At 47.1% G+C, this 12,898-nt stretch overlaps 1 protein-coding gene across 2 annotated transcripts in view; it reads left to right on the plus strand.

Annotated features, from left to right (window-relative positions):
* TMOD1 (tropomodulin 1) overlaps positions 1 to 12,898 on the plus strand; it is an 87,175-nt gene that overhangs the window by 38,317 nt on the left and 35,960 nt on the right. For both annotated transcript variants that reach the window (XM_030293146.2, XM_030293145.1), the window contains exons 3-4: positions 3,711 to 3,867; positions 11,008 to 11,127. In XM_030293146.2, coding sequence (XP_030149006.1) covers positions 3,711 to 3,867; positions 11,008 to 11,127 — 277 coding nt within the window. The remainder of the gene's footprint in view (positions 1 to 3,710; positions 3,868 to 11,007; positions 11,128 to 12,898) is intronic.

The raw sequence follows: 12,898 nt of genomic DNA on the forward strand, positions 1-12,898 counted from the left end.
GCTGATATTCTCAGTATTTACTTTTAAAATCCAATAAGCTAAGAATTGTGAGAAAAGGCCTTTGATGTTTTCTTTTCTTTTCTTTTCTTTTGAGAGAGAGAGAGTGTGTGTGTCTGTGTGTGTGTGTGTATACATACATGCACAAGCAGGGTAGGGGCAGAGAGAGAGGAAGAGAGAGAATCCCAGGCAGGCTCCATGCTGTCAGCGCAGAGCCCAATAAGAGGCTCTATCTCATGAACAGTGAGACCATGTCCTAAGCTGAAATCAAGAGTTGGATGCTTAACCGACTGAACCACCCTGTCACCCCTGATGTTTTTATTTCTTAAAAAACCAACTGCTTTCAGAAAAGATGTAAATAAATGAAGCCATACTTTAACATGCTATATAAGTAGTATTTTTATTTTTATTTTTTTTTTTTATTAAAATTTTTTTTCAACGTTTATTTATTTTTGGGACAGAGAGAGACAGAGCATGAACGGGCGAGGGGCAGAGAGAGAGGGAGACACAGAATCAGAAACAGGCTCCAGGCTCTGAGCCATCAGCCCAGAGCCCGACGCGGGGCTCGAACTCACAGACCGCGAGATAGTGACCCGGCTGAAGTCGGACGCTTAACCGACTGCGCCACCCAGGCGCCCCTATAAGTAGTATTTTTAAAGGACATTAAAAACATCTTTATTTCCCTATTGCAATGATATGGGCTTCAGTTTAACAGTGGTTCTCAGGGCACCTGGGTGGCTCAGTCGGTTAAGTGTCCAACTCTTATTTCAGCTCAGGTCATGGTCTCACAGTTGGTGGGATCGAGCCCCACATCGGGCTCTGTGCTAACAGTGTGGAGCCCACTTGGAATTCTCTCTCTCGCTCTTTCTCTGTCCCTCCTTGGCTTGTGCGCTCTTTCTTTCCCTCAAAAATAAATAAATAGGGGCACCTGGGTGGCGCAGTCGGTTAAGCGTCCGACTTCAGCCGGGTCACGATCTCGCGGTCCGTGAGTTCGAGCCCCGCGTCAGGCTCTGGGCTGATGGCTCAGAGCCTGGAGCCTGTTTCCGATTCTGTGTCTCCCTCTCTCTCTGCCCCTCGCCCGTTCATGCTCTGTTTCTCTCTGTCCCAAAAATAAATAAACGTTGAAAAAAAAATTTAAATAAATAAATAAATAAATAAATAAATAAACTTTTTAAAAAAAGAGGAAAACAGTGGTTCTCAATTAGGGGTGATTTTGCTACCCAGGGGACATCTGGCAATGTTTGGAGATATTTGTGGCTGTCACATCGTGGAAGTGAGGTGCTACTGGCATCCATGAGGTAGAGGACACAGATGCTGGTGAACAGTTGACAGTGCATAGGACAGCTCCCACGACAAGGAATCACCCAGCCCAAAATGTGAATTACGCCAAGGTTAAGAGACCCTACTTTAAGTAAGTCAGTGGCCTCTATCAGATATATTCCAAAACGATGTGAGTTGGCAAACTCTTTCCCCCTCAGTTACAGCCTGGTGGGTTTCTCCTAGCACTGAGCCCTTAGGGGCCAGCATGTGCCCCAGCACCTTACTGCCATCAAAACTCTTTACAGTGACAGAAATCTATCAGGTCATCTTGGTGGGGATCATTGGGAAAACACTTGCTTTCAGTGCTTACTTCATTTTATATTTGTACATCTTCATTTTCTGAATTTTGAGAGATGTTTGGATAATACATCTCCATTTCAACATACGTATTTGGGTAACCAGTCTCCTGGGAAAATGTATTTCACCTGATTATAAGTAGTACTTTGGGAGTGCTTGGCAGTGAGCTAAGCACTCCTCATGCATTATCTCATTTAACTTCCTCAACAGTTCCAAGAGAACAGCTATCATTACTCACATCTTACAGCCCTAGAAATGGAGGCCCGGTGAGATCAGGTGACCTGCCCAAGACTAAAGAACTGGAGCCAGCACTGCCTCAGGCCTGGGCGTAAGCCTGATGGGGGTCACCTGTGAGGTGCAGGCGCGTCACAGAGACTTTGCTTTGCTCACCGTGGATAATCACAGATGGAGGTTTGCAGGACAGTTGGGCTGTTCTCTCTCTCACTTGAGTCGCCATGAGTGGCCCAACGCGGGGGAGAAGGAGTGGACACACAGCTCACCCAGGATGTGTCCTCGGAAGCCTGCCTCCCCTGTGGGCCTCATCCGTCCCACGTGTCATGGTGGGCGGTACCCGAGGACTACCGCTTGAGGGAGACTGGGGTGTCCGTGGCATCTCTTGTGTTCCTGATGTTCACCCCCAAATCGGTCACGGCTTGATTTTCTACCTACTGGCCATCCTCTCATCACATGCTCCAACTCCCAGATGTTGTTGCTGACTCACAGCCCGAGTCCATCTGCAGCCAGTGTCTGACTGGAGCACGCTGTCAACAGTGGGAAAACATCTTGTGAAAAACCACACTGCAGTTAAGCAGCAGTATTGCCCTCCCAAGCTTTAGCTCTCGGTGTGCCAGGCACACAGCCGTCTTCGTAAACCTGGTATCATCCCCTCTCAGAGGGGGCTTGCAAAAGGATCTGGCGTGTGTGGAGGTGGCTGAAGCTATGCATTTTGATGGTACAGAGATTGGAGGTGGGATGGCTCTCCAGGTTAGCCAGTGTGGGGGTGCGGCAAGAAGTGAGGTGAGGCTCCCCTCACCTCTGCCTTCCAGGTATCCTCCACCACGTTCCCAAATGAAAGGGGGTGGGGAGAGAGCAATGATTTGGAAATGAAGACTGCCCTCCCTCCCCCCCGTATCTAGAGAAGGGCCCTGGTTTTTGTTCTAGATCTGCCCCTGGAACTCCTTGGGCAAATCTTTCCTTGCTCCAGGCCTCAGTTTCCCCTTGAAGGGAAGGTGTGTGCCCTCGACAACCTCTAAGCATCCTTGCAACCCTGAACTTCTTTGAATCTCCAAGGTCCTGGGGGCTGAGGTGAGCGAAGCCTGTGTGACTCAAATCTACCCTAATTCTAGCCCACACCTAGAAGCCTAACCATGTTTGAAGAAGGAACACGTTGATTGGTTGATGCTATCTTTCCTGAGAGACCCATCTCCAAGGGCGACATTCAAAATATTTAACAGAGAGGCAGGAGCACAGCCTGTCAGGAGGGTGGAAAGCAGCCGGGGAGGGCCATCCAGGGATACAGCCCCAAAGCACGCCTCACCCACCCCTGCTGAGCCTTCCCACCACCCCCCACCCCCTCCACCCCCCCCACCCCCTGCCGCTTGGTTATTGAGTCTGTCGCTTCTCGCCTCATACTGCATCCAGGGCCCTAACTCAAGCCCCTCGGGCTTCTTTCCCCAGCCACTGTATACACAATAGCTGGAACGATCCTCCTGCATCCAAATGCCAACTTAATCAGACTCAGACTCACAGATGCTCTTGGAGAGCCCCTCTCTGTTCAGCCCCATGTCGGCTGCCTCCTCACCCCCTTGCCTTCGGAAACATTGCAGGTTTAGAGACTCTGGACCATTAAGAGACCTGAGTCCCAGCCTAGCTATGCCCCTCGTCTGCAAGGTGACCTTGAGCAAGTCCCTGCCCCTCCTGGGTGTCAGATTCCTCACGTGTAAATGAGCGACCTGGATCGATTTGCTGGGCTCTGAGATCCCACTGTTCAATGACGAATTTTGGGAGAAATGCAAGTCTTCAGCAGCTGACCACTCTCTTTCTCTTTCGTTCTCTCTCTCTGTGTATGTCCCCCGCCCCCACAACCTCCACTGTAGAATGCACTGCTGCCCGCAGGCCTGAGGCAGAAGGATCAGACCACCAAGGCGCCCACGGGCCCCTTTAAAAGGGAGGAGCTCTTGGATCACTTGGAAAAGCAAGCAAAGGAGTTTAAGGACCGAGAAGATCTGGTCCCCTACACAGGGGAAAAGCGAGGTACTGAATAATGTTGTTCTTATGAATATATCGCTCCCCACGCATCGTTAAGTGCCAATTACGTGCCAGGCCCTCTGCTGAGCCACATGTGACTGGGCCTTCTTGCCCACATGCCTGCCTGGACCAAATTCACAAAACCAACACCAAAAGCAGCAATGCCTGGTGTGGATGTAGTGAAGTTTTGGGTAAACTGAGGAAAGAGTGATCTCTACCAGCCCAGCAAAGCTTTCCCCTAAACCCCCTTTAATCAGGGTGTCTGATCATTTCTCATACAAACCTAGGCACCTTTGAAAATGAAAGAGGAAACTATTAATCATGATATCCGGGCATAAGGCCTACACAAGGCTCGTCCTATGCAAATTGGGAATGAGATAACCTAGCTGTACCCTAACTATCCGTGCTCTTTCTGCTGTGTTCCTTTCTCTGGCACCTGCATCCCCTCCTTTATCTGTCCCTTTAAGACTCTCTGCCCCATCCTAAGGCAAGTCATTTAGAAGACTGGGGAACAGAGAGGCACTCCCTGACTGTCCAACCCTTTTAGGACTTCTCTTTGCTCTCCAAACCGTTCTGCTGTCCTCATATTGTGTCTGCCCTCATTCGCCCCACTGCTGCCCCACAGGCCTCCTTCTATTCCTCACGCATTCCAAGATCTTTTCCACCTCAGGACCTTTGCATGTACTCCTTTTGCCTGGACCGCTGCTCTTGCTGTCTGGCTCCATGCTGTCTTCATAGCTGGCTCTTCCTCCCTTATAAGAGGCTTAATGCTTAGAAATAGCCTGGAGCTACATGTAGTCTGGTTGCAATCCTGACACTACCACTTACTAGCTGTGTGAGCTTGAGTACATTTTTGAATCTGCCATGCCTCCGTTTCCTCCTCTGTGAAATGGGAATGCAGAAAATAGTATTACCAAGCTGACAAAGTTGTTATGAGTTAAGATATATATAAAGCACTTAGCACCTGGCCCATAGCAAATGCTGTGTAAGTACCAGCTATTATTACCCTTTTGGTCTCAACTATACTGTCTCCTCTTTCAGGGAAGCCTTTCCTGTCCACCCTGTTTAGGACATGTAGTCCCTTCAGCTCCTCCCTTGGTTACTCTCCATCTCAGGAGCCTGTGGGTGTGTCCTTCATAGCAATTTCCATTTTATAATTTTCCCTTCGTGTGTCACTTGTCTCTCCCACTGGCTATAAGCCCCATGAGGGCAGGCACTCAGGCTCAGGCTGGTTTTGCTCACCCAGTACCCCCAGCACCCAGGACAGGGCCTGGTATCCAGTAGGGCTCAGCAGAGAGTTGTTGAATGAATGAGTTAAAATCAAATAAATTACAATGAATCTTGTGGGCTACTTCCTTAGAATATAAGCCGCACAAGTATGAGGGCCGCATCTGTTTTGTTCATCATTACGTCTACACCTAATAAACACTAGCATGTGGTAGGCACCTAATAAGCATCTGTTGAATGAAAGCATTAATTCTAATTAATTAATTGTGTAATGATTCATTTTCAGTCTCTTCCATTCCCCCCACCCCCAAGGTTGTAAACATGATGAGCCAAGGGTCCACGTCTGTGGCTTTTATCTCTGTATCCCTGTTGCGTAATAAATAATCAAATGAAAAAGCCAACAGAAGTAGCATCATGGGGAGGACTTTGGCATCACAAATGTGGACTTGGAGCTCGGTCCAGATTTTATGGAAAACTTGGAAGGTCAGGGAAGCCCAAGGGGCATCTGGATTACGGACATGGAGAGGATTGTGTGGTCTGAGGCACCCTGGAGGGGTGGCAGAGGAAGGAGGTCTTGACCCTAAGGGCCGAGTATGCCCCCCTGAGAGTGAGGGCATGAGAGGTTTTTAAGCAAGGTGCTTGTGCTGTGAGGCGTGATTTCTGTGCAGCAAATAAAGATAATAGAATATCAGGATTTGCGGGGGACTTAAAACTCCCATTTTCCCACCTGTACATTTGAAAAATGGAGAACCTGGGCACCTGGGTGGCTCAGTCAGTTAAGCGTCTGACTCTTGATTTCAGCTCAGGTCATGATCTCATGGTTCATGAGTTCGAGCCCCATGTGGGGCTCCACAGAGCACAGAGCCTGCTTGGGCTTCTCTCTCTCCCCCTCGGTCTCTGCCCCTCCCTCACTTGTGTTCACATGCATGCATTCTCTCTCTCTCTCTTTCTCCCTCTCTCTTTCTCTCAATAAATAAATAAATAAACTTAAAAAGAAAGGAAACTGAGGCTGTGAGAGTCCGCAGCACAGCTGGGTGGACTGCTGGTGAGTCATTGTCCCCGTGCCCACCTCCCTCTGAAGGAAGGAGCTGGAGATTGGAGGTGGGGGTGGAGGGTGGGGAAGGGAATCTGGGCAAACCAATCCTGCTGCCCCTCCATGGAATGCTGGAGTGGCATGGAGCCAGGAACAGCTCTCCAGACTCCCAGAGCCTGATTGTCTTCAGGAAAAAGTACACTGGCCCAAGGAAGGTACCTAGAATCTATTCTATTTCCATAGAATGACATGCCTAAGAGATTTATCATCATCACCACCACAACCAGCATCATCATCATAAAGTATTTACGTGATGATTGTTGGAGTCTTTGTAGGCTGAGTAAGTACAGGTCTCAGTAGAGAGTGTGGGGAAGGAGACTTTCTGGCTGTAACAGGCAGACTTAGGGCCATGGTGTCCAGCCCTCACTGAGCATTTATTTACCCAACGCCGGGCCTAAAACCAGTCAAGGTTGAGGGGAAACAGCACCCCAGTCTCCACAAGACCCAACAGAATGTGGTAGGAGCCATAAAACAGTGCAAAGTCCTGAGGAACCTGGACTCTCATTCACTCTTACTCAAGTGGTGAGGATCAGAATAGAACTTCATACACGATATCTTTAATGCAGAATTATATTGAGTTGTCCGTGCAGAATTAGATTTGACTGCTGAGGAAAAAGGTAAAATAAAATGAGAGAGACTTAGATAAAAGTTTTTCTTTCGCTTAGCTGCAGGGTTAGGCATTCTGGGCTAGCAAGGCATCTTCCCTGGCATTAGCAATCAAGATCCTTTTCCAGTTTTTTATTCTGCCCTCCCTGCAATATGTCCTTGTGCTCATGGTCCAGCTGGCTGCTGAAGTTCCAGTCATTACATCTGCATTCCAACTAGTAAGATGAAGGAAGGGAAGAAGTCCAAGTCCCTCTTGTGTCTTAGAGCTACTGCCCTTTCTGGAGACACCTGCTGCCAGGGTGTGAGAAACCACAGGTCTTACACATTTATTGGATGACGATCCTACTCATTCCATCTGTCATTTTTACAGTAGATTTTCTTTTTAACTATTTAGTTTTCTTTGCATATTTTGCCCTTTTCCAGATCCACCTCTGGTGGAGGTTATGATGCATTTCCCCCCCCAGATGACCTTGTTATATGTTCTGCTCAAATATGTAATTGATTTTTGCTATAAACAATTTAAACAATAAAGTAACTCAAAGTGATTCTCTCTACTGAGCGAATAGGCACTGATCCCATTTTAGTGAATATTCTTCTGGACTTTTCTCTCTGTACTTCCCACCCCTCCCCACTGCTACCATTACAACCCTGGTCCAAGTCCCCATCATCTCTGGCCCTGACTATTGGCAGGAGCCTCCTCACCAGCCCCTGGCTCCCATTCTTGCTTGTCCCCCTACTGGAGACTCTCAATAGCCAAACTGAGCAGGGTTTTTTAAAAATTTGAGGTAAAATTCATATAACATAAAATTAAGCATTGTATATATTTTTAAGTTTGTTTGTTTATTTATTTATTTGTTTGTTTGTTTGTTTGTTTGTTTTGAGAGAGTGAGAGAGAGAACAAACAAGCAGGGGAGGGGTAGAGAGAGAAAAGAGAAAAAATCCCAAGCAGGTTCTGTGTTGACACAGGCTTGATCCCATGAACCACGAGATCATGACCTGAGCTGGAATCAAGAGTCAGACACTGGACTGACCGAGTTACCCAGGTGCCCCCAAAATTAACCTTTTTTTTTAAAAGCTGTTGAGGTTTTATTTCAAGTTTATTTATTTATTTGGAGACACAGAGAGAGTAGGGGAGGGAAAGGGAGAGAGAGAGAGAGAGAGAGAAAGAAAGAATCCCAAGCAGGCTCCACACTGTCAGTGCAAAGCCCAACACGGGGCTCGAATCCACGAACTGTGAAAGCATGACCTGAGCCGAAGTCGGACGCTTAACCAGTTGAGCCACTCAGGCGCCCCCCCCCCCCCCCTCAAATCAACCATTTTAAAGTGAACAATTCAGTGGCATTTATTACACCCACAATGCTGTGCAACCATCTCTATGTGGATCCAACACATTTTCATCACTCCAAAATAAAACCCTGTGCCCAATAAGCAGTTACTCCCCATTCTCTGCTCCCCCCAGCCCCTGGCAACCACCTGTCTATTTCTATGGATTTACCTATCCTGGATATTTCCTATGAATCAAATCATATTAATATGTGACTTTGTGTGTCTGGCTTCTTTCGCACAGCATATTGTTTTTGAGACTCACTCATTCCCTTTTCTGACCGAATAATATTACACAATTTGTTTATCCATTCATCCACTGATGAACATTTCGGTTGTTTCCACTTTGGGGCTGTTGTGATTAGTGTTACTATGAACATTCCTGTACAGAAAATTGTTTGAGTACCTGTTTTCAGTTCTTTTGGGTTGATGTCTAAGAGTGGATTCCTGGATCACATGGTAATTCTATGTTTGTACCGTTTTACACGGCCACCAGCAACATACAGATCCTTGACAACACTTGTCATTTTCCATTTTGGTTTTTGATTCTGGTTTTATTGTAGCTGTCCTTATGGGTGTGAAGTGGTATCTCATCGTTACTTGATCTGCATTTCCCTAAGGACTATTTATGTTAAGTATCTTTGCAGGTACTTTTTGGCCGTATGCACATCCTCTTTGCAGAAAAGTCTTTAAGTCCTTTGGGTTAAATTGGGTTGTTTTTGGTGTTAATTGAAAATTTTTTAAAATATCTTCTAGATACTAGATGCTATCAAATATAGGATTTTTTTCACTTCCCTGATAATGTCCTTTGATGGACAAAAGTAGTCGAAGTTGATCTATTTTTTTCTTTTGTTGTCACAGCTAAGAATATGTTACCAAGGTCTAAGGTTGTGAGGATTTATGCCTATGTTTTCCTCTAAGAATTTTATAGTTTTAAGTATTATGTTTGAGTCATTGACCCATTTTCAGTTCATTTTTGTATATGGTGTGAGATAGGGGTACAGCTTCATCCTTTGCATGCTGATGTCCGGCCCCATCACCACTTCTGGAAGAAACTGCTCTTTCCCCCATTGAATGGGCTTGTTATCCGTGTCAGAAATCAATTTGCCATGGGTATATGGGTTCATTTTTGGACTCTCAATCCTATCCCGTTGTTTGCATGTCTATCCTTGTCAGTGCCACATGGTTTAAATTCGCAACAAGTTTTGAGATAAGGGAGTCTGAGCCCTCCAACTGTGTTCCCTTCAAGATTGTTTTGTATGTTTGGGACCTCTTGCGATTCCATATGAATTTGAGGATTGGCTTTTCTATTTTTGTAAAAATAAAAAAAGGCCTTTGGAATTTTGATAAGGGTTGCATTGAATCTGGAGATTGCTTTGGGCAATATTGCCATCTTAATATTGTCTCCCAATCCACGAACTCTGGGTATTTTTCTATTTATTTAGGTTTTCTTTCCTTTCTTTCAGCAATGTTTTCTGGCATTCCATGCACAAATCCTTTAGCTCCTTGGTTAAATTTATTTCTAAGCATTTTATTCATCTGGATGCTATTGTAGGTGAAATTGTTTTGCTAAATGCCCTTTCAGATTGCTCATCACCGCTGAGCAGAAACACCGCTCATTTGTGTGCATTGATCTTGTACCCTGTAATGTAGCCCTAACAGTGTTTATTAGTCCTCAACAGTGTTTTGTTTAATCTTTAGGGTTTTCTACATATTAGATCATGTCATCTACAAACAGAGAGAACGTTACTTCTTCCTTTCCAGTCTGGATGCCATTTTTTTTCTTGTCTGTTTGCTCCGACGAGAACCTTCAGTGCAATGTTGAACGGTAGCAGTAAAGGCAGGCACCTTTGTCTTGCAACTGATTTTCAGGGCTCCTTTCCTCCCTCTGTCAGGTCCCAGCTCCTAGGCCATCATCTCAGTGAGGCCTGACCACCTACCCAAAAGAGCAGCGTCCTCCTCACCTGCACCCCAGCCTGGAGTTGCCTAGTCTTTTACTCTGCTTTATTTTCTTCCACAATGCCTAATACCGCGTGATATCTTTGCATGTTTATTTCTCACCTGTCTCCTTTCACTAAATTATAAATTGTTCAGTGCTGCCCCACCCCTGACCCCTAGAAAGGTTCCTGGCACTTAGGAAGCATCCAATAAATATCTAGTGCATGCATGAATGAATGGATGGATGAATAGATAAATGCAATTTTCATACATGGAATTAAATTGCTCATGCTCTGTCACAGACTTGCTGTTTCACACATTATGTCTTAGACATATCCTTCCTAGTGAGTGAACATCTCCACCATCCTTTATACTAACTGCAAGAACTCCATCATATGGATGCCCCAGCTTTCTTCAGCAATCCCTATTAGTGGTCAGTAAAGTGACACACATCCTGGTGTGTGCCTTTTTGCCTCCTCGTCCAGTCATGCATCTGACGCCTTAAAAAATATAATGTTGCATGAGGCAAGGATACCTTTTTGCTCCCTATTCTTTTAATAATCTGAATGCATTTTGTTTAGATATGCTTCTAAATTGTTCTCTCACATCAGACCCCTTGGGTAGGATACCCTAGACCCTGACAGTCTATAAAATTTTTCTTTTGTATCTCTTTCCGACTTACAGGTTGCTTTCGCTAATGACCAATGTTTTCAATAGCAAGCAGTCTGGTCTGACCAAGTTTTAAAGTTATTCATTTCAAATGTGAGAGGTGCTCTGGTTGGAGATCTTTGATTCCTGTTCTCTGGGGAAGTTTGGCACTGGGTTCCCAAAGGAGAAACCTCAAGCGAGTCTCAGCACAGAGGGGTCCACAGGGTTGTGAGATAGTCCACCCGGCACCATCACCAGAGGATGCCCCAGCGCAGCCACACGCCCTGTAACGGACACCCGTGTGTTTGCAGGAAAGGTCTGGGTCCCCAAGCAGAAGCCAATGGATCCCGTGCTGGAAAGTGTGACGCTGGAGCCAGAGCTGGAGGAAGCGTTGGCAAATGCCTCAGATGCAGAACTCTGTGACATTGCAGGTAACAGCCTTTCTGGAACCTTCCCCATGTCTTCTAGAAGGGTTTGACCTGCATCTGCAGAGAGCCTTGGACAGTTTATTTCGCATGAACACACTCTCTGTTTCTAAAAAGGACTAGAGGAGACCACGAGTATTAAGACAGGAACCCATTATCAAAACCAAAATGAGGAAAATAGAAATAAAACCACCCAAACCCATCACTCCACAGATCCATGAGAACCCATCCCAGAGAGATATGGAAGCATCCCAGGGAAGGCCAGCATAGGTCCTTTACCAGCCCCTGCATCAAATCCTGCCCAACCCCCACTGCCCCCCCCCCCCCCCGCCCAGGAAGAGAAAACAGAGGGGGACAGACAGAGGGTGCAGACCTCTCAAGTTTGGGAGGCTCACAAAGGCCTGGAGCAAAGTCATTTAACTTTACAACTTTGCATGGCTCAGAGAACCAGACTTTGGGAAGCCCACCCCCTCATCACATATTTGTACAGCACCGTCCATCTCCACGTGTGTTTCCATATGATCTTCACAAACAACCCCTAAAGCTCCAGAAGGTGATTTGATATTCAGAGCCCTTCACCACGCTTGTCTCCTTATTACAGTCTAGTCCCTGCCCTGTGTGCCCTGAGTCCCAGCCCCACAGGGGATCGGGCTCAGCAAACACCCTGCGGGCCCACCGCAGTTGTGCTCCCTGGCCTGGGGGGTAACAGGGGAGACTTGGGAGCTGCTAACCACCTCCCAGATAATGACAGGAGGGTGGATGGGGTGAGAAGAGACTCGAGGCAAGTGGAAATGGGAAAGAAAGATAGAGTCAACTGTGACTATCTGGCTGTGACAGTGAGGTTGGGGGAGGAGTCAAGGAAGGTTCCAGATTTCTGGCTTCAGGGACTAAAGTGGATGCTGGTGCCATTAATAAAGGTGGGTGTATTAGTCTGCTCGGGCTGCGATGCAAAATACCACAGGTTGGGTGGCTTAAACAACAATTTATTTTCTCACAGTTCTGAAGGTTAGCAGTCCAAGGTGTTGGCAGATTTGGTTTCTTCTGAGCCCTCTCACCTTGGCTTGCAGGTGACCCCAGCTCATACTATGCTCTATTTGGGACCTTTGGAGTTTGAGGTCACCTAGGTGGGGACAGGTAGACTTGAAAGCCTTCCGTAATGCCACGAGGAGGTCCTGTTGCAATCTTTGTGGTGTCATTAGCGTGCAGATGTGGACATCATTAGCATTGCCCAGCTCCAGGCAGAAAGCATGACTGAGTGGGGGCCTGGGGCTCTGGAGGCAAGTAGCCCTGGCTACCTTAGAAGCCTTTGACAGATGCGTGGAAATGGGGCAAAGCTAGTCACAATGGGGGTTGGCGAGCCACAAATGAGCTGGGAATCAAAGGCCAAGTCAAGACAGACAGAACCTAATGCAAGAACTAGGGAGACAGAATGAGGGTTCGGGCTGGCTGGGAGACCCAGGGCTGTGTGAGGCCAGAGGTCAAGTGAGGCCGCAGTGTTAGGGGACTCGGCAGGCTGCAGCTGTCTTCTGCCTCCTCACACCCTCTGGCTCCTCGTGGGTGTTGTGCATGAGTCCTGGTGGCATTTGTGCTGGGGAACAGCAAGGGCGTGGCTCTCATCTGTAGCGGAACCATGAGGGGATGGGCAGTGAGAAGTCCCTGTATGCATGAGGGGTGACCCCGGTGGGTCTGGTGGCCAAAGCCAGGTTGCAGTGACCCAAGGAGTGAATGATGGGGAGAGTCAATGTGTAGATTCTGAGTCCAAACAACCATTTCCTCA

This window comes from Lynx canadensis, chromosome D4 (genome assembly GCF_007474595.2).
Source record: "Lynx canadensis isolate LIC74 chromosome D4, mLynCan4.pri.v2, whole genome shotgun sequence".
Lineage (NCBI taxonomy): Eukaryota > Metazoa > Chordata > Mammalia > Carnivora > Felidae > Lynx > Lynx canadensis.